Source organism: Euwallacea similis, chromosome 7 (genome assembly GCF_039881205.1).
Source record: "Euwallacea similis isolate ESF13 chromosome 7, ESF131.1, whole genome shotgun sequence".
Taxonomy (NCBI): Eukaryota; Metazoa; Arthropoda; class Insecta; order Coleoptera; family Curculionidae; genus Euwallacea; species Euwallacea similis.
In genome coordinates, this window is record NC_089615.1 from 3,215,399 (window position 1) to 3,238,485 (window position 23,087).

Genomic DNA, 23,087 nt, shown 5'->3' on the forward strand with positions numbered 1-23,087 from the left:
GCCACGGGATGGCTCTGTAATAGTCGCGCACTGGCACAGCTGTCGTCCACCTCCTGCCACTCCATCACCATCTTAAATAGTCAATAAATTTAGGTCTACTGACTGGCCAAGTATTTGCTTTAATAGGCGGATATAAAAATTGTTGTAATTAAAACAAATCTTAATAACTGACCGGGATCTGTGCAATAAGCTGTAAACCTGGATAGAATTTAGGTGGCAGAGTTCCGCATCTGTCAACAGCAGAAATTCCATTCTGGTATCCTTGGTGACGGCCTAGCAACGGGTACAACAACATAGCAACTTCAGGTAAATGGAGAAGTTTCCATGAATTTTTATCGTTTTGAAGATCAAAGAATTATATCGAATTTACTTACATTACATTACCTATTGTCACACCCTTGACCTCATTACTTCCAGCGATGTATTTTACTAAATTCCAAAGTTCCTGTGACATTTTTGCCATTACTAATTTAGAAAACATGGCCACTTTTCCGAACATTCCCCATGAAATCCAGTGTTTCGCACGTGTGCAGAAACGCTTTCAGCTAAGAAGCAAAATATAGGTTTTTCTTAATAATTAGAGATTATTTCACTGCAAACTTTATTACTAATTCCCAGCTGTTCTTTGGTGCTGTGCTCCCTGCTGTGCCTCATTATGTTTATGTGATTAGTTAAGTACTTCTATTTGAAAAAGCTTCTATGATATCATTAAATTAAGTATACACCCTTTCGTTTGAAATAGGCTAAATTGCCTACCCTAATTTGCTTCCTATGTAGGGTGAATTACAGTTAACTGCTTAGTGGCTTTTGTCCCAGTTAGTTATTTTTGAAGATATTTTATTATAGAATTAATTGTATAAAAGGAACTCCCGTAGTTAGGATCTATAATTTCCCAAATCAAGTACCATTTCTGATTCAACTAAATGCACTTTTGAACTATATGATTGAACATGATCATTTTCGAGTCACTTTCATATAAAAAATTGAGAGACACCTTCATTGTCAAATTATACCATAAATTTAACTAAATATTGAGAGCCTCAAAATAGGTTCAGAACTTCATATAAAAATGTATTGAAAAATGCTACACTTTTCATATTCAAAGTGTGAAAGATTAGTTCTTGAGGATGATTTTTAATAAATATCTCCAAAACAAGCTAAGATAAATGAATGTATTTCTGTACATTATCCTAACTTTTTCATGCTCTTTATGAGGTTATGCTATATATTTTTGTATATATTTAGACTTTCTTTTGGTGAGGTATTAGAGATGAGAAGAAATTGTATATATAAAAGTTACAGCACTACTTCAAAATTGCCAAAAAATATTACTGGATGATGATCAAATATAGTTGTGTAATTCCTAATGAAACACCCTACATTTTTTTTAACAATTTGATAGATTTTTTTTCTAATTCTGAAAGTCTACTGGGGGCGTCCCAAAAAAGAAAGCCAACCATAGATTTAAGATCTATCAAGGTTCAAGTTCAATTTTTTAAATCTTTTTTTCCTCAAGTTTTGAGGTATTAAGTTGAAGATTGAAGAGTTCACATCTCATTTAAGTTTACATAGATGAACTTTTCAGTTGTATGCATAAATCAACAGAGTGACCCTATTGATTTCTTTACCTTAAAACTTACTCTTAGATTTATTTATGTTCAAAGAATCTGTGATTACCACATTGGCTTTTATCTTCTAAACACCTTAAATATTATGGTAATATTTGGTTGAGTCGCTTTTGGATTATTTGCGTTTATAAAGAAACCATGATTTTCTCATTTAATCTGTGAAAAAACTGAGTCGCACTTACTATGATTATGTGTTAATAAATGTTATAATTACCATTTTTAGATGTAAATAATTCAAAAACATTTAATCATTTATCGATGGCCAAACTGAATCACAGTTACCATGATTATGTGTTATAAATGTGTTATATTCATGACTTATAAATGTAAATGATTTAGAAACGGCTGAACGAAATATGAATGTATATGTATACAGGATGGTTCAAAAAGGTGGTGCCAAATTTGAAGAGATTATAGGGGACATTGCAGTAAAGAAATTTTGGCATATAAACTTCTAGTCGGAAATGAGCCGTTTTGGCCTTGGAGCATTTTTTGTTCAAAAACATAATATTATCTGGTTGGAACAATGGGTTGCCGGAAATGTTTTTCGACAAAAATGTCGTCGATTTGGAAAACGTTCAGCATAAAGCCCATCAGCTTCTCTAACGTTACATCTCGTTTCACCATAAATATGATGCATGTCTGCATACTCTTCAAGTGTAAACTCGACCATTGTCATGGTTGAAACGCAAAGATAGATGCGATCACGAATAAAATCAATTTTTAACATAATGTGAAGGAAGTGCAGTTAATAAACACTTAAAGGACAAAAAAGTGTTTATTTTCAATGAAATCAATTGCATTCAATAAAAAATAGTGAAACATCAAAGTCTTTTGATATCAACGAAATAACATTGTTTTTGGACAAAAGTTACTCCAAGACCAATACGGGTCATTTCTAACTAGGGGTTTATATACAAAAATTCCTTACCGCAATGTTCCCTATAACCTCAAATTTGGTACCACCTTTTTGAATCACCTTGTATATTTTTAGAATCAGGTAATTGTCACCTATTTTTATTAAACTTGCATTTTTTAATGCAACACCCTGTATAATATTCAATAACCCAAAGTGTAGACTGATGAGGTATTTTGGTGTACAAAAATTAATTATGGATCTATCTCTCGAAACATTTAGAAATGGGCATATTTTTCTGATTTCAAATCTTATAAGTATTATTTAATATTTATAATATTTGATATAATTTTAATTAATGTAGATTACAACCCTGCATATTAATATGAAATAGAAGTGCAATAAAAAGTACCTGATAAAATTGCATGTATTATGAATCAGTAGCAGTGGATATCACGTTCCAAGAGGGCAGTCCTATGATGCATATTACATACAAATTGCAAGAAAAATTGCCAAATGCATGCACCGTTTTGATCAGCTGATCGTTTCATCATGTTTATCGATCGTATTCATGTTACATGTAAGCTGCAAGAAAAATTGCTTAATACATGCACATTCTTAATCAGAGAATCTCTCCGTGAAAGCTTCTTGCAAATTGCAAGAGATCGGATTTGGTCGATTTTTCTTGCAGTTTCCATGCAAGTTTAGTGACTTCTTTGGTTGTTTATGGTGTCAATCATCAGAGGCAAAATTTACTGCATTAATTCAGAGGAATGTGTTTTTTCCCCTCATCATAATTGGCACGATACAATTTTCTTTGTCATACTATACCGACAGAACCAGTTAGAAGCAAATACTGCTAAATACCCACTTGATACTGTAAAAAGAAAAATATTAAAGATAATAGCACATATGTTTTTTTCATCTGGCAGTTCAACAAAATCGCAAAAAATTATGCCTACAAGACTAAATGGCGAAAACCCCCAGCAAAAAAAGTGCTCACAAGTTAGAAAATGTACAAAACATATATGTTACTTGGTAAAACACTGCAAATTTTTTTTGTTACATATTAGCCAAGTTACTTAGTGTTTATTATTTAGTTTATTATTTTATTTCACTGCTTTCGTTATGTATATACAGGGTGGTCAGATTTGCATATTTTTAATGAGAAAGTCATGAACTATTGAAATTTCAAAGAAACAACAAGCATTTACATCGCGTTTATGCAGTGAATACAGGAAATGAAGAGCGCGTTTTAGACGTGTTGAAAATGAACTTCAAACCAGTACCCGAAGAATGTTTCAGAAATTTACAGTCCACGTCCATCGATTACACGTGAGCGATATCGAGACGTAATCTGCTGATGTATATCATTTTCAAAAAGTTCAAGAACTGTTAACGCAAGACTTTAAGCCAAGCATGATTTTTTGTAAATTTGTCCTAGATCAGAAAATTGATTTTTACAGGACCATCCTTGTCATGGGTGAAAATGCTTTATAAGGAGAGGTACGACAAAACTACACAGCTATTATGAATATTCGGATCAAAATCCGTATGCTATGATAACCAAGCCATCATTACCAAGGCGAGTTTAAAATAAATATGTGGGCAGAGATTGTTAAACCGCTTGAATGACGCAACTTATTTGCTTTTCTTGCAAAATACTCTTTCTGAGCGACTCTAAAATTGGCCCTTACAATTACGCTGCGAAATATGGTTTATGCACGATGATACGCTTCCGCATTTCAGTTTGGATGTTCAGAAATTTTAAACCAGCAGTTTCCATATTAATGGATAGGTCCTGAAGTGGAAATAACTGTCCTCAATACTGGCCACCGCGATTACCAGATTTAAATAAATCTTACTTTTTTCTGCGAGGGAGTCGAAAGAAATTGTATGTTGTACGCTCGGTGTGTCCGAGGAAGATTTATGGAACCGCATCAATAAGAAATGAACAATTATAAAAAAAGACATTTATGTGTAGGGGAAAATAGGAGCCATAATGAACACCATCATTAGTGTTAAGTTTTTTACTACTTAATTAGTTTCATATAAATAGAAGTGTTTGTTAATTTTTACATACAACAAAATAAAAAAAATTATAAAGCGGTATCGTTTTATTTCTTGTTCGCACCAATCTCGTAAACCTGAATTTAGTTGTATCTCAACTGCTAATCGGCAACCACAAGCATAAGAAAAATATTTACATGAAAAATCGAATTGTTTTGAGGCTTTTTTAAACGCACCTGTTTTATGTTTATTGCGTTGCGAATCACCCTGTACTGCTACATTTTTTCATGAGTTCTGCGATAAGTGAGAATAAAGAAGTTGACACCTTTTACCTATTAAAATCGTGGTAAATTCTATGCTTTACACATTATCCTTATGGAACATACATACTTTGTTTCAATAAACACGGTTAGAGATAATAACACAAACCCTTATATTTTTTAAAGTCAGCATGAAGTCATCGAATAAAAGAATAATATATTGTGTGTTCCATTTTGAAAATAGACATTGTATTTCGTAACTCTTGTTTTAGATCGAACTAGATTTTTTTAACTTTTGTCGCTATGAGTTGTTGTTTATAGTTTATTAATCTTTATTTCGATTTCCTTAACTCTGTGGAGTTTTCCCGAAATTTATTGAAGGAGAACGAGGAGATGATCTGAGTTTAAGGCGCATTTAACACTTAAGTCGGATAATACATCAGTCTTTGAGTCAGTGCTAGGTCAATGAATGTGGGGGTTGAACCATTGGGAGGAGATGTGTTGTGTATTAAAAAAACAACTGGATTTCGGCATGCATGTCTATGAAATCTGTCAGTATATTTCTACAACGATTATGACATCTGTTATTCCGAAGACTGTGCCGGGTATCTAAAAGACCCATCCATAAGGCTCTTCGTTACATGGAAAGAAAACTTCGAGGTTGTTAGCTCAGAAATTGAGCATGGGAATTTCGGCTACAACATGTTCAATTTGGGTATGTAATTGCCATAATCTTTTGCAATTGATCTTTTTGTTGATTAGTAAAGCCATACCTTCTTCGCAATTTAGCATACAGTCAGATCAGCTCCTATACTGAGAGGGCTCTGATTGGTTTTTCCCACTTTTCTACACAATCCTAATACTGAAAATTGATCTAGTCTTTATCTGCTGATGTAGTTTTCTTAATGTAACTGAATTGTCTAAATCTGTTAAATAAATAAAAGGCATTTCTTTATTTGCTAACTGGTGCTCGTGGGCAAGTTCTTGTTTTATTTTTTCCTTTGCTAATTGACCCTCTAATCCTCGAAACACATAGGCATGTGGTTTTTCTTCACTTAGCGAGTACGTATAATATTCTAGTTAGTCAATATCAAAGTTTTTTGAACATTTTTTCAATCCATATGACATAGTGTGTATATTTAATGGAGCTTTTAGCATATTTCACTATAAACCTTTTTCCTGTTTTTACCTTGTACAGTTAGTAGCGGTGGACGATTAGGTTCTGTTAGTTTTTTCGCAAACGATAGTGTTGTTGGGGTTCTGCTGCTTCCGCCATTTCATCGAGGAGATTGGGTGCGACAGTGGTTGCACTGTATTTTCCAAGTGTTTTATGTGCTTGAGTCCCCTTTTTGTGATACCCGTTTTAGATTCAATATTGAGTAATTTTGAAATACTTTTGCGCGTTTTGGGATGTTCGAAGCATAAAAGATTACTCATATAACTATAAAACAATGTAAAATGGCTGAAGGAAATCCATCGATAACTATAAAATAATACAGCTGGGTTTCTGCAAAAATTTAAAAAAATTGATATATAAAAAACTATCTATCTTTAAAAGTTTTCGATAGACAAAGCTCCAAATGTTATCTGATAAATACTTAAATATCTTGGGTACGTACTATCAGATAATACAAAGTAATAGCTCGTTAGATAGTGCAGTTTTTACTCTACTTAGAGCTATATCGGTTTACTCTAAACGAGAAAGACGTTAGAGTGCACTTTTTAAATACTACTGAAATCTGAGATTTTTTAAAATTTGAAATAGGATATATTTTTGGTACCTTATTAGAAACAACTTAAAGATAATATGCATGATATAAATAGCGGGCCCTCTGGTATTTAGCAACGTAATTTTTATGGCACAACATAATATATAAGATTATTCTCAACTATATAACTTTGACACAGCTACAAGTAGAAAATGTAAGTATGATAATTTTTACTATTTCAACTGGTAAATGCAGACACAAATGGTGCAGCTCTAAATCCGAGCGAACATTTGGTTTACATTTCGCCATCATTCTTAACAAGTCGGAATGAGATAAATTGACGATCGGAGAGCTCAGGATGCAATTTCCGAAACTAGTTACAGTTTCTAAATGTTAAAATTTAATTTTTTCGGCTTGAGAAAGTGGAAGTTTGTCCTGATTTCAACGAATTCATGTCTCTTACTGTTTTCGAGTTCTCATTGGTCAACAAAGAATTTGAATAATCCTGTATAACTTTGACGCATGCTGTTGCTGTTTACTTTAAATCATCTCCATGTCAAACCGAAAACAGCATTATACCAGGCATCATACCTGTCGTATTTTTCAAGCAGGTCAACACATTGATCTCGTTGAATCCCGCGTTGAAAGTGAAACTCCCCAAGCGTTGCTATGGCGTGTCGTTATAGCAATACACCTTCTCGGCTGACTTCTCCCGGATCCATCAAAAGAGATTACATGGACCCGTAGGTAAAGCCTGATGATTACAATTAAGAAATTCTATATAACATTGTCAACGAGGTATATTATTACTTCCACTTCATATCGAGTACCGCTTCGAGGCTTATTTAACCGTTGTTTATTGGAATCGCATTGTGTTCGGCTCCACATCAGGCTCTTGTGCCATGAACCAAAAAAGGGCACAATTTTGGTTATGTGTGGTATAAAAGTAAAGAAACGCAGTTTGACAAATCCCTGATGAGTAAATTTTAAATCTACAGCATTATATCACTCCTTGACATATACAGGGCGTCCCAATAAAATGAGTATAGCGTGAAACTAGGGTGTTAAAACTAGGGCCATTACACTCAAGGTATTTTGTAAAAAAATTGTTCATTATTATTTTGTGGGGTGAAAGCATTTTTTTTCTTATTTCATAGGTTCTAATTGTCTTTAAATTGGGGTCCCAAGAAGATTTTTGGACCCACCAAATTTTAAGCTTGCTCACAGGTGAAACCACCTGTATCTTACTTACAATTTTTTAGACAATCACCCTATTTTTTTATTTTTCACCCTCTAACATGCTATACTATTTGACACCCTATATGCGTAAATGGAATCAATCTATCAAATGATGTTTACTATTTGGCACTCGATGAAATCATTCATTTCCCTGAAGGTTTCAAATGGGTGTGGGTTCAGAAATATTTTGTGTGACCTGGACGAAGGGCTTGGATCTACATCAAACCTTTATCACCACCATTACTTTTATATTGCATCTTCTTGAATAATTTCGGCTACATATTCTATATTTCAATTTCTAACCTGATTCCGTCTCTGCAAATTGCATAATGCCCAGTAGTCAAAATTTTGGTGCCACCCAGTGTAAGGATTACGTTATTCCACCCCAAAAATAAGTTCCCATGGCTTGCAGCTTATGAATGACTCACCATCATTATCCTTGCCAGGTGGATGAATATCTACTTTTTTCTGATCTTCAGGCCAATTATATTCGACGTGCACCCTTTTTAATTCCATTCCATCGGCTGTGGGGGTTGAATTTCGTAATAGTAATCATAGACAGGTGGGTTAACATGGGCGGGCTGGGAAGAGGTGAAAAATCAGGTGAAATTTGAGTATTCAGTCGAAAATGTATAACAGAATTTTTTAGTTACATTCTAGTAATGTAACTGTTGTAGAAGTTTAAAGAAATACTTTTTTTATTTCCCAGAATTATTATTGACCGTTAAACATCATGATGAAGATAGATTTTTTCCAGAAGATGCATCTTACGTTTAATATAATTTAGTTTTACTTAAACCGTCACATGATAAAGCAAAACTTTAAACATACGGGCCGTTAATTCGCCGCACCTGGCCTACCTGAACTCACCGATCCGTCCCTACTTTCCCTCATGGTCGAGCACGTGCCCGAGGGCCTTTTCCGCTATTACGTACCTGATACATGTCATGGGGGTGCATTTCCCGGTGGCGCTGTGTTTTTACTTGTTTATATTTATTTTGGGTTCATTTTCAAACCAACGCGTTATAATCATTTTTTCAAGTTTCTTATTGGTGTATTTAGTGCTTAAAATTATTGTTTAAACACCAGGTTAGTACACATTTACATTCCTAATATCGTTCAAATATTTCTCCTAGTTATATTTTTATTACAATATAAAAATATGAGAGTGTCTATTATATTTCACTTATTTGATTTGTCTACTTTCCTATACAGGGTGTCTGGATTCCTATGCCGAGCCCCAGCCTGTGATTTCGTGGGTTGCTAGGTTCAAATATTTATATGCATCTTTCTTTATAATCAAGGAAACACACCCTGAAATTTGACATATTAACTTCTAGATACTCTGTATATTCTCTACAACAGTCGGTTCTATCATTCTAAAAACACTAAACTAAAAAAGGTACTTTTTTTAGCTTAGTGTTGAGTTTATGGAAAAATAATATTAAAAACCTTTATATCACACAAGGTGAAACAAATGGACAGTATTCTATTAAAGCTAGTCCGCCCCTGGTGTAAAAACCGAGGTGATTTTGAGTGAAGTGCGTCCTCATCGAACACATTAAGTCTCATAAATGCATGAAATGAAAAAAGTTTCTAACGAGTCGAAAATCTGGGCAATCAATAACAATAAATCAGTTAAACGTTAATATTTGTACGGACAGAAGACAACCATTTAAACTAGTTTATGAAAAAATGGAAAATTGAGTAAAATTTCCTAATAGTTCTTCATTTATTGTAAATGGGTCCAGAGTATAAAAGCCATAACAAATATAGAAAGATCATATTTTTAAAAATTCGTATGCAATTTTTACGTATTATGTTATGCAGGGTTTAAATCCAGTATTATTCGGGTAAGCAACTCGAGTAATTTTTCTAAAAAAGCCTTTTTACGTCTTACGACAGCTTTACTACATGACAGTCTAAAATGTATTGTCATCATAATTAATCCATCACCTCTTCGACTTTCGCATAAACCAGTTCCACCAATAATTACGCAGTTTTGCAGCTTCTGAAAAGCCATTTCAAACGAGAACTTTTTGCGTTTCAGCTCTAAGCCGCCACACAAAATGACATCATACCTTTCCCTCAAATATTTACTGGAAATTCTCGTTTAATAAGAGCCATTCATTAGCGACGTTTTCATTTTTATTTCGAAAGAATTCGCATTGTGTGGTGTGCATATAGCATCCCTTATCCCGTTGGCCGTTTCAGAGATCGGCAGGAGCAACCCTGGAGACGAATCCATGGCGACCGCAGCTCGATTTGCAGCAGGGGGCGGCAGTAGCCCGCCCACGCCGGCTCCAGCGACTACGCCCCCCGAACAGCCTCAACCGACTCAGCTCATCGTTTTGCCGGCCAGTTTGCATCAGGTAATTTTCGTCTTGTTATTTAGTGAAAGTCTTTTTTTCGTACACGTCTTTCTCTGAAATCGTCACTAGCAAGTATGCAGTTACGCAGCACATTGAGTTCAGAGTTATTAATAGTGCCGGATTTGATTTTCAGAGTGCTGCAGGTGGTACCTTGGTGAATGGTGTTCCAGTGATAGCTTTAGAGCACGCCGGTGAGTCTAGCAACGAAAGCACAGGGGGTGCTGATCAAGAAACAGAAACTCAAGAAGATCCTATCGCTACTACGCCTCCACACTTTATAACAGTTACAGGTAAGTTTCTTATTATGAGGTATGAAAGTTGTTATACTTCACAGGTTAACAATTTTTTCTACTCGCGTGCGCAAAAGTATATATTTCGTGGCGCATTTGAGTGCAAAAGGTTGTACTTATGCGAATCGAAAAAATATTTCATTCCTTGTAGAAGTGAAAACATTTTAGTGTGTTTTGATGTCGGAAAAGTGATTGTTCCAGATTACTACACTTTTGAAGTTAATCTTGTGTTGCAAAAATGAAGGTGATAGTAAGAGTAACATATTCCTAGGCGCTGATGTCCGGCGTCGCCTAGGCTATCAATTTACATCGATGTCCGAGAATATGTCACTTTTCCTGCTAGTTACGCTATATACTATTTCCATACTAAGATATCTTTTTGCTGTACCTTATTCAAATATACCTATTTACAAACAATAAAGTAACATGTCTGGATGGCAGATCGACTCAAGCCATTGTCGATATAAAGGGGATGTCGCGTCGATTTGAGTAAAATTGGTATCAAGACGGCACTTCTTTTATAAAATTATGGATAAAATTATAGAATAATTACTCATATACATTGGCAAATTTTACTAAAATTACAAATTTATTCATAATAAGGCCCAAAATGTTGAATTTACATATATTTTAACTTCAGCCTAAACATATAAATTCATTGAACGATATAAATACATAAACCACAAAAGTTTTTTAATGTTAGTTAAAAGTTTAGTCGGAAATTTAGCCAAATCCTGAAATAAAAATAGTATATATTTTAAGATTGTTCTTTTCGTAATATTCTTACAGAATTGAAATGCATAATCAGTTTTCATTAGGGAGAATGAAAAGGCCTTATTTATGTTCTGAGAAAATATTTACCGCGTTTTTTGTGAAAATGTTTCTTATGTACATTCTCTTGTTCCTCTGGGCGCTTAAAAGGGACAACCACGATAAATACTAAACAAACAGATAATCAGTTTAATGCAATAAATATTAAAAACTACACCCGAAATATTCCACTATTTTTCCGTCTGAATGCCCCTATTCTCAATCAAGCTGATTCTCTCGTTTATTGATATAATGAAAACACTTAAATAATACATCATGGCAGACACAAAGTACATTTACACCCCAACGCACACAAGCAGAACTTCATAATATCCAATGATCAAATAAGACACGTCTGATGTACCGATAATCTGATATGTTCAGGTGAATGACGTGCATCAGGCGCGTGTCCAATCAACCGTACATGAGCTGATCCGTTGTCGGACAAACGCACTTTGGGGTGCATCCGTATTGGGGTGGTTTATGAGGGGCTCCCAAGCAAGTCAATTAAAGGGTTCTTTTCGCAACACTACGTTTGTTATAATTACAATTCGCGCGGCTTCTATTTCATAAGCAGGTAGCTGGTTAATTCTTGGTAATTGAGAGGGTCGATTTCAAAGGGCTAGTAATCTCTGGAGAATTATGTTTATTAGTTGACGATGAGGCGTTTCGAATAATTTAAATTGGATTCCTGACTTGCACGGTTTCTTGTAATGTTTATAACTTACCCTGCTGGGGTCATAATCAAAAGTTTTACCTCGTGTAATGAACTTTTTCGCTTTGCCGATCCATGACTGTATCAGGACAAATTTTTTATTGTTTTTTTTCTTGCCTCAGTTGCCGAAGGCGACGCTGTGGCTTCGCACCAAAGTTACCATATTCAGTATATCGAGCAAGAAATTTACGCCTCACAAAACAATGGAGGACAACCACAAATGTAAGTAACCATTGAGGATTAGATAATCATTTATTTGCATTAGTCACTTTATTTGTATATTTGCAATACCTTCAATAATCCGAATAAACCCAATCTTTCCAACTTTCGATTTGTGTACAGTTGCTAATAGCATGAATATACCTAAATACATACTGATAAGTAATAAAAAATATTGCCATTACAAGTGAGAAAATAAAAATAAGGAAAAAAATCATCTTATTATTAGATAACTGTTAGAATTCTCCCATCAAAAACCTATCCTATAACTACCATAGAGGTCCAGGGTTTACCTTTCAGACTTGGATGGAATTGGACTAGCCTTAGTTCCCCAAGAGGGTTGGATCTCTGTTTAGTTTGCAGTGTCTTTAGAGAATTCCTTCGAAGTATCCGAGACACTGCTAACTTCTCGTTAGCAGTTAAGTTGTCTTGAATCTATACGATGTGGGCAGAACATTCTAGGTTTGACTGCATTCTATTGCCCTGACCCAATTGGCATTAGCTTCCTTCAATGCCGATATCAACTATCTTAAAAAGAAATCTCAAACCTAAAATAAACTGCAGGAGCGGAAAATATCTCTATGACAAAATTTTTGTCATTTTTGAAAGCCCTGTAGGGTAAAAAAATTGGCATAAGTTTCCTTAATTTTGTAAACAGCACCTCGGGCTTTATTCTCTGCAAAATGTACGTTGTTTTACACCACAAAATGTATTTTTAATTGATTCGTCCCAGTTGTGTTTTGTTTGGTTCAATTTCGATCGTCCCACTGATTTTTCGAAAGAATTCGAATCCGTTCTTTATTACTACCTTGCAAGAACGCTAATCCTTTAAGAAAGAAAAGATACGTATGTTTCTGATAAAAAGTGCGGCTTTGAGTGGCTACATCGCATCAATAGACACAATTAAGGAAGTAAATTATGCATTTAAACTAGTCACTCAGCTACAAAATTATACTTAGCAAACACAAACACAGATCGTGAAGTGACAGTTTTGAGAATAAGTATATACAAGAATCAAGAATTAATTGCGATTCATATAAAATAATTTACGAGATTCGTCATTGCAAGGTTGCTATTTGAATTACTTTTATATGTTAAGTGTTGTGTGAATTTTCTAGCGAATAGTGACATCTTTTGATAGCAAAAAAAACCTTTTAAATCATTTCCCCAGTTCGGCATGAAAACCGGTTTTTATAAATGATTTCTCCGCAACCCACAACACATGAACCGTGCTCGTTGCATATTTTAAAATAATATCAATTTGACAGGGGTGCCATGGATATAGAAGCGTCTGACAGATGCGTATCTATGACAACTGGGCTTCAAGTTTTAATACAAGTTTTCCAAACGTAGAATATTTGAGTTTTATGTCTATTTTGAGCTAATGTCTCTTACAAAAATGAGTCAATTTGGTGAAATGCTTCCATTTTGGTAAGTTTAGGAATATATATTTCCTTTTATTTTAACTTTCGAAATAGTATTGATATGCTTCCGAGTCCAACGTCCATGTTATTGCTTCAGAAACCGATTTAGTGTATGTTTTCATAAAGAGAACATATTCTTTTCAAAAAACGAACACCCAGCAAATGCCGAGAATTGAAAATTAACATGAGTCTGAGTATTGAAGTTGTGGAGTTGCGTTGTAGGTTTTCCGTTCTCAGTAACAGACATTTACTACTGCATGAAACGGAAAAATAATATCAAACGTATGTGGCGGATCAATTAAGTTTTCCAATTCCTCTTCAACAATCAAGCTGTGAATTTTATTATAAATCCGTGCTTCATTACTCTTACGCCTATATTCAGATATTGTAAAAGTATAGGTAATTATTTTTTTTAAATACATTTTGATGTTGAGAAATATATCATTTCACGAAAATAAACGTCCTAAAAGCATTTTTCCTACTTTATTTGACTGCTATAAACTGGCGTAACTTTTAGTTCATGTGTGGACGTTTAATCGAGTCATGTACGAACTTGACTTGATGAAATTTAAAATAAAATCCGTATAACAATACTCTGTGATTTTCGTTTAATAATGAAATTGAAGTAAAACTGAAAAGAGATATAACAAACTTCATGAATTTAGGGCTTATCCAGTATACACTGTCGGCGATTCCGCCACCACGTTGTATCCCATAGCAAATGCTACCCAAGGTCAGAGCCAGTACTACGCCGCTCCTGTCTCCAACTCTACAGGAAACTCAACAACTGCAGTTACAGGCACTACAGTGGGATACTCTACCACTACCGGGCAATACGTCGTCCAACATACCGTCGACCCAGAATCTTTAATACCTACCACTCGAATCGGACCTCAAACAGCCAGTGCTGTAAGTATAAATTAAGTTCTTTTACTTCAGCAACTTAAAACTAGTTACTAATCACACTACTTCCTGGTATAATTTGACAGTCTTGAGGCAGAGCAGTAGCAGTTCGATTATTATTATTTTTTTAATCATACATTTGTAAATTCCGTAAGCGATTGCTCTGCCTTTTATAGGGTAATGTTGTCTTTCGTGAGCTTTTCCTAATGATTTATTACTAACTTGGGTGCATAGGAGTATGCAGCTGCTAGTAACGCCGCACAAGCGGGGGGTCAAGTGGTGACGGTTACTTCCAACAGTGATGATCTGAGTTCTTCGTTAGGTCATGCCACTAGAATTTCCCCTGCCACCGTAAGTCCCCGTCTTCCCATCCCTCATGTTTTGTTTGTGTAACAGTTTTGACATAGTGGTTTTTGTTGATTATTTTGTATTTTATTAGCTAATGTAGTAACAATAACATAGGTGTTGTGAGCGAGTATAGGGTTATTGCAGGTAGCAAAGTGGAATTAATGAGCTAATCAAACGTATCAAGTAACCATATTTTAAACTCTAAAACAATTAATCAGATTTTCTTAATGAGGCCAATTCTTGAAATAGATTACAGAGATACCGAAATTTCAATTAGTGTCCTCGAAAAATTTTAAAAAACTTGAATATCCTGTAAGTTGCTTCAGAAACCCGGTGAATCTTTTTAGAGCTTTGGAGTTTAATATTTAGTACTAAGTTCCTCTTGGTACAGATTTCAATAGACCAGCAACTTTCTTGAAAACTATTAGTTATTTTAGTAGTATTTGCACCTCTTCTTCTTAAAGTGACTTTAAAATTTAAGGTCCACCTAGTTTCACGTTAAAACAAACAGATGCACTTAATATTAAATGTATGTATTGCATGTTTTTTTTATTTATTCGGTCATAAGAGCTCTAAATTACTAAGTTTTAATGTAATATGACATTACTCAATCTGTAATGATGTTAGTAATGTCAACATTACAACATACCGTGCGATCGTAAAGGTCCTCTCCAATATTTTTTGAACTTTATTTCACAGAAAGTTGAAATTTACGTCCGCACTGCATATGATTGTAAATAAAATATCAGAATATTGTAGCAGATTATTGGCAATTACTAGTATTATAGCAATTTGTTGCTCCCTTCTGTCAAAATTTCAGACCTGATTATTTTCTAGTTTTCAACGAAATTTTTTAAAATCACTTTTTAGGTGCAGTGGCTATTGGAAAACTATGAGACAGCCGATGGCGTTTCGCTACCACGTTCCACACTTTATGCCCACTATTTGAGACACTGCTCTGACCATAAACTAGAACCTGTCAATGCCGCATCTTTCGGTAAACTTATCAGATCTGTTTTTTTGGGGCTTAAAACTCGACGTTTGGGAACTAGGTAAGAAATATTTTCAAGGAATGTCACTAGGACCTTAATGTATATCTGGGCGGACTATATAAACGTTGTGTCCTTTTCAACATGAGTCAAACACTCTCATAAAAACATGAACTGCCTTTAGAAAGCATTATAAGACACAAAATCAAAGCTGCTTTCCAGATATGACAAAAGATCAAAGTCAAAAAATATTTCCTATTTGGAAAATTCCACGTCTTCTTATCAATTCTCAACCATATTAGGGGCAATTCTAAATACCACTATTATGGAATCCGAGTGAAACCATGCTCACCATTGATGAATGCGGAGGATTCCTCCAACAGAGTGGTAGTGAACTCGAATTCGTCTTCCGGTAAAGCGCAAGGCACAATCCGTCCGTTCAAACGTAGCCCTGATTCGTCGGAAACGCAGGGCTTTAATGGGACTTTGTTGCAGCATGCTGCTTATTTAGGAGACGGCAGCAATGCCATCCCAGTATTTCCTGATATACAGTTTTCTGAGCCTTTACCCGAGGATTGTGGGTTTGAAGATGTGGATACGTTGAAGTTAGTTCTCAAGTTCTGTGTATTTGGTTGAATTATTAATCGCTGTTTTCCTAGATCAATCTACAGGGAACATTTGGAGGCCTTTTTAGACGCCATTTTGAGCTTGGAATTTAGCACGGTAGAATCGTTGTGGAGGGAGTTCTGGCGTTCTCAGTACAATAATAATGGGGATGAATGCGAAGAGGAGAAGTATCTATCCAAGTGGGTTATTTTAACAATGCAATAATATTAGAATTAGTTTTTAATGGTTTTATTTTATATACAGATCCAAGTTATTTTCGTTATGCTCATTAGAACCCGTGCAGCTATTCATGAAGCAAGTGGATTTGTTTTTTTACCAAAACCTTATTCAGGTGTTGGTTCCCGATGTATTGAAGCCGATTCCTGCAACCCTTACACAATCCATAAGGAATTTTGCCAAAAGTACGTTTTCTTTAAAACCCTTAATAAGTTTACAGATAGGACCGTGTTTATTTTATTTGACAGATTTAGAAAATTGGCTTACAAGTGCTATGGCAGGAGCCCCTTCTGCGATGCTTCAAATAAAATTGACCGCTGTGTCGGCTTTCAGTTCCAGTTTGCGCCGCTACACATCATTAAATCATTTAGCGCAAGCCGCTAGAGCGGTTCTGCACAATGGGAATCAAATTGGACAAATGCTGACTGATTTAAATAGGGTGGACTTTCATAGCGTCAGAGAGCAAGCATCTTGGGTAAGTTAGTTGTATTTGTGCTGTTCTTCCAAAGTCAAGGTGAGAAGTGTATCATAAAATAAGGAAAAAGTTCAAATGTTTTTAGGAAAATTCTATTTGTTTCGGATATTTTTTTGGCATTTCATTAATTATCAATTAATTTTTTATCATTGGTTCACATATGATGTGAGGTGTAAAGTTTGTGCAATACCCTGTGTAGATATTACCGTAAATAATTGCCCTTTTTCATGCTAAGGTGTGTCAATGTGACAACGAAATAGTCTCCCAATTTGAGAACGACTTCAAGCTAACTTTGCAGCAACAAAATTCACTCGAGCAATGGGCTTCTTGGCTGAAAAACGTCGTCAAGAATGCATTGAAGCCTTACGAAGGGAGACCGAGTTTCTCAAAGGCTGCTAGGCAATTTCTATTGAAATGGAGTTTTTATAGGTAAGCAAAAATTAATCGTGCCTTTTTAATAGAAACAATCAATTAAAATCATAATGCTTCATACTTTTTTTGAATAAAATAATATTTAAGTAACCGAGGTCAACATTACTGGGTTTTTGAAAAACATTTAAATACTATAAACTACTTCCTCAGTGCTTTACCGTTTATGCATACATTCATATATTTTTGTAAATTAAGAAGTCTAACTATAATTAACTAATGAACTTATTATAATGATTTGCCTAGCTCAATGGTAATACGGGACTTAACCTTGAGATCAGCGGCTAGTTTCGGTTCTTTCCACCTCATCCGTCTACTCTACGACGAATACATGTTCTATCTTATCGAGCACCAAGTAGCCGAAGCCACAGGAGTAGTGCCTATAGCCGTTATACTTGAGGGCATTGTAAGTTTTTTTCAATTAACTCTTAACTTCGATGCCAATGAACTTAACCATTAGAAACAAGACGCAATGCAAAATAACTTAAGCGTTTACGGGAGCCAAGAACCGGCCTTACCTAATGGATCAACTCTGCATATTACCAAAGTGGAATGCGTAAGTCCGACTGACCACCTGATTAAACGGCAGAAAATCAGCTAGTCTGACTCTGGATGGGATTTAGTTGTTTCAGAGAAAAGAAATTTTAGGTTTGATGTTTGTGAGCCAGTATCTTTATGTTTTTAGCAGGTGGTACATGTAGGTATTGCTGATTTTTGTTTAATAATAATTATTATTATCTCAGTTTATAAGAGCTGAAAGAAATTCCTACTTTTTTTAAGAAGCTAAAGCCATTTGAAGTCGTTTGTTGCCCGCTTTGACGATGATTTACCTAGTTTATTAAAGTTCTAGGGATAAGACCAGAATATCTCAATAGAATAATTTCACATGTCAGGATTTCACAATTTGGAATTACCTACTAATTTTCGAGCTTCTACAAAAACCTATACTGTGTGGAAGTTTTGGATGGAACAGTCCATATAACGAAGATGCCGGAACATATGTAGCCAAAATCCTTGGACACATCGAATTTTATTTCTTCTTGCGGTTTTTTCGGTAATGGTAAATTCATGTATACAGGGTAGTCCAAAAACCAGGTACGACCACCAATTTTGTTTTTTCAAATGGAAACGCCTATTTTTTATTTTATTTTTGAATTCTACGCAAAATTCTAAGTATGTTTCATGTACCATCTCCTATATCTAAACACAACAGGTCTCGAGAAATTTATAATTGAACATATCAAAAACTAAAACTTTTTATTTCTTTTAAAATTTCTTTGGTCCTGAAAAGGGCCGATTTAATACAAAATAAAACAACAAGCAACAATTAAATTAAATGTTTAAATTGGATCTCACCTATTTCTTGACAATAAGCAAGACGATGAATGAACTCCTGTTTGATATTTTGAAGCATTGCTGGGGTAATTGTTCTTATTTCATTTACGGATTCTTTCTTTGAAGACTTCGATAGTTGCTGGTTAATTAAAGTATACCTTACTTTTAAGATAACCCCATAGAAAGTAATCTAAAGGTGTGAGGTCAGGTGATCGCGCCGGCTATTCAATTACCTCTCGTCTCCCAATCCAGCGTTCAGGAAAAATGTCATTTAAATAAGCCCTAACATCAACGTGGCAATGAGGAGGTGCTTCATCGTGTTGAAATCATAAAGTATCACTGGGAACATCAGAATGATTCTCATTTGGATATAAATCAACAAGATCTATGAGCAATTCTAAATACTTTTCACCCGTTAATGTTCCGTCAATAAAATAGGGTTCTAAAATTCTGTTGCCAACTATTCCGTTCCAAACATTTACCTTTTTGGAAATTGAGTGTGAGGTTCCATTTAATGAGGATTCTAGTGCGCCCAATAGCGATAATTTTGTTTATTGACTGTACCGTTAAGTATAAAAGTAGCTTCATCAGAAAAGCTAATACGGTTGACAAAAGTAGGATCAGTATTCCTTGGCCTACTTAATCAGAAATTTTTTGGGACGCATAGTAAATAAATAACGTCAACAATGTTCAATAATAAATTTCTCGAGACCTGTTGCGTTTAGGCACATGAAACACACTTAGAATTTTGCCTAGAATTCAAAAATTAAATAAAAAATAAGTGTTTCTATTTGAAAAACAAGTTGGTGGTCATACCTGATTTTTAAACTATCCTGTATACATGAATTTACTATCAAAAAAATCACAAGAAAAAATAAAAATCGACGTGTCCAAAGATTTTGGCCGCATATGTTCAGCATCTTAGTTTAATCCAAAACATCTACACTGTATGTATAAAGAGTGACACGCGATTAAAGGTAGGTTAGGCTTAGATTCGAAAAGATCTTATGTCCTGTTTTCTGTAAAACGTAACCTACCATCTACCGCGGATCACCCTGTATAAGCTTATTCAACTCGTAAGCATATTGGCTCGTACATCTCATTAGTTTATTTTTGTTTGTTATTTTTAGTATTCACTACCTGTTGCAATTTTGTTAAAAGTTTATTTATTGTATGATCCCTACTTTTATTGTTGTGACGCGGTTAATAATTATAGCGTTCTTTGATATGTTGTGTTTTTATTTTGTTGCGCAATAACACTCAAAATATCAACTCTAGAAGACTTTATATCATACTCTGTACTATAGACTTAACGTTTATAATCTTATAATTATTGCCTGCAGGGTGTCGAATAAATGGATTGAACTTCTGCATTGTTGGATCTCAAATTATTACAAATTAAATGCACGCAGTAACAAAAAATGACTGAGTGAGTATTTTTTTTTTATATTATGAGAATTATAAAATATCTTATGTTATCTAGGGTAGGTATGATTTTTTTTAATTTAAAAATCTCAGCAGATGATTAAACATAAAACCAAAGCATTTCTCTGTGATTTCCTTATTTTTCGAGAGCAAATCTATTTAGTATTATGCCGTCAATAATACTTTTTAACTTGAGTCACCGGTGCATGAAAAATAGTAAGAATGTACGAGAAAAATACAAGGACAACGGTTTATATCGGCTGCTACATTATGGCGCAGCTTTCGAAGGGATCCCTAGCTTTACACCTGACTGTGAATCACTTCACATGCATGCAGTTTTAGCAATACATTGAAAATTTAATGGCCAAATTATTAACATATTGTTATAATGTTTTCAAAATTGATTTTTTTGACTCCAATTATGCAAAAAGCAGTTCTTTAACTCTTCAAGTAAACAGTCATATCGTTTTATGGAGTAAGGTATAACTTTTTTTATACAACCAATGTATTCAACTCCTCCGACAAATAACTCAACACCTTCAAGTGATCCGCAGTATAATAGATGTTTTTGAATTAAAAAATTGAGCAAAAAGGCCGATACTCAGATTAAATCAGAAAGATGGTGATTATTGGTGAGTGTACTAGTCTATGTAAATTCATAGAAATTCTATTGAATTCCCAGTTCAACCTCAACGCTTTTTCTTGGTTTAAAATCTTTGTTCCTATTCTCCTTACCTGCGATTTTCTTTGGTACCTTCGTAATTTCCCTCTAACACTTTTCTTATTTCTTTATTTCAATCATTCAATTTCAATAACATTCTCATGGGAAAATTAGTTAATGGGACATTTGGTACGTTTTTTAGGCATTTGGTATTTGTATGAATAATTATACGAAAAATTAATGAAATGTAATGACGTAAATCTATACAATAAGATAAAATTACGCAATCAAAATCCTGCAAAATGTAAATAAGTTGTTGCTCAAAAGTGTAATCCATCCATTGCATAAAATGTTTAACTTGTAAATTGGATCCCAGAAAAAGTTAACCGATTTCCAGGGTATATAATAAATTATTCCTCTTGTCAGTACAAGTAAGTGTTTTTTAACCAAATATGAAAAGTAGTTTTGCTACGTTTTATAAATGTATAGTGCATATAAAATGTTTACACGATGTCAGTATACATTAAGTGGATATTGATAAATCGCTAAAATGTGTGTATAAATGTGAATAATGTTTTCATTTACTAATTGGGCTTTATTCGTCTAAGTCACCAATCTACGAATCATTTCTGAATCAATTGTAAATAAGTAGCAAACCAAACATTTCGTTTCTATAATAAACGTGATGAAGAATATGGTGAATTTATTCTTTAAGCAAAATTCACAATTTTTTATTTTAATGTACTTCTTAAATTACATATGCTTACGACACAATCTTTGAAGGTAGCTGTTTTCATCTTTGCCACGAAGGATAATTAAGTCACCTGATTCTAATAATTGATGTGTAAAAGGTAAAGGGATAATTACCAGCTTACATAAATTGCTTGAGAATGAGTTACATCTATTTGTAATTTCACATAATACTTATATACGTTTTTGTACACTAAAAAATTGTAGCAAAATTGAAAACCCATTGCTAAGAATAAATTCATATTTATTCCCATTTAAAGTTTTCAATAAATTCGTGATTGTTATATTATTTTGAAATTGAAATGCACTACGTGTAGTATCTTAATATTTAGTGTTTATCATAAAATAAATGTAAAATTAGAAAAAAATCAGTGTATTTTTGTAGATGTGGACATAGATTATTATTCATTCAAGTACGAATAAGAATTTTTAATTTTTTCCACAAAAGGCCACTTTCAACAGATATTTTATGACATTCTGCACACAAGTAATATTAATTTTATTTTCAGCTTCTATATTTTGTAAAAAAGTTTTAAATAAAACTAGTCTTGTTAAGACGACAGTGTATTAATTTGTCACCACAAGCATCTAATCATACCTGGTTGCTAATACGGTATTTTATATTTAATTTTTGGTGAGTTCACAATAAATAGTTTTTAAAACTTTTATTTTGAGAGCATTTATAGGGTGTCCTATTTTTAAGAGCCCATATGTGTACTTATTTTAGTCACATGATTTTTGAGAATATATTTTATGTTTTTTTTGTGACGAAATATTAAAAATGTAACCACAATTGTAATACAACTTTATATTAGACGTAAAAGAATAAATATGAAGTAATGAAAAAAAAAGTGATATAAACTAATACTTTATTGATAAAAAAGATCTAAATTCTGCTACATCTCAAATTTATAGTCTTAATGAAGTTTTAAACGTTTCCTAAATTTGAAAATGTCCTTTACCTTTTTCGAAAATTATTTTGTTACCGTCTAAATAGCCACAGGATATACATACATATGAATTCCTGCGAGCTTTTATTGACCGATAAAATCACTAGTAGATTCAATAGTAGAACTTTAATGGGGTATATGTTCTACTGATCGGTGGAAATGGTGCAATTTAACTAAATGTTTATTTCAAATTGCACTTGGTTGAAAAGATAAGTAATCATTTTTGGCCAAGTTAAGCTTTTGAGTTAAATCTAGAAGTTTACCTTCGCCATAATGTTAAGAAAATTAATATGATTTTCTAGTTTTTATTTTAGTAGTCATTATTTTTTCCTCCACCAATCTGTCAAAAGATTATTAATTATTAAATGTAGTTATATTATTAAGGATAAATTCTGAAGAATTGATTATTTTTAATTCCTCTAAGAGTAAGAGCCACCGTTAACGATG

At 33.8% G+C, this 23,087-nt stretch overlaps 1 protein-coding gene across 2 annotated transcripts; it reads left to right on the top strand.

The window, feature by feature from the left end:
* The first annotated feature begins 31 nt into the window (after positions 1-31).
* Positions 32-20,082, top strand: Rfx (regulatory transcription factor Rfx). 2 transcript variants are annotated; one of them, XM_066391837.1, is made up of 14 exons: positions 32-306; positions 9,917-10,074; positions 10,208-10,364; positions 12,012-12,111; positions 14,198-14,441; positions 14,670-14,786; positions 15,654-15,835; positions 16,075-16,377; positions 16,432-16,578; positions 16,643-16,800; positions 16,864-17,090; positions 17,326-17,519; positions 17,766-17,925; positions 17,980-20,082. In XM_066391837.1, the coding sequence occupies exons 2-14, from the start codon at positions 9,949-9,951 to the stop codon at positions 18,118-18,120; spliced, it is 2,256 nt and encodes a 751-aa protein (XP_066247934.1). In that variant the 5' UTR covers positions 32-306; positions 9,917-9,948; the 3' UTR covers positions 18,121-20,082. The 2 variants fall into 2 exon arrangements, with proteins under 2 accessions (XP_066247934.1, XP_066247935.1); XM_066391838.1 differs by lacking the exon at positions 14,670-14,786.
* The last annotated feature ends 3,005 nt before the right edge of the window (positions 20,083-23,087 follow it).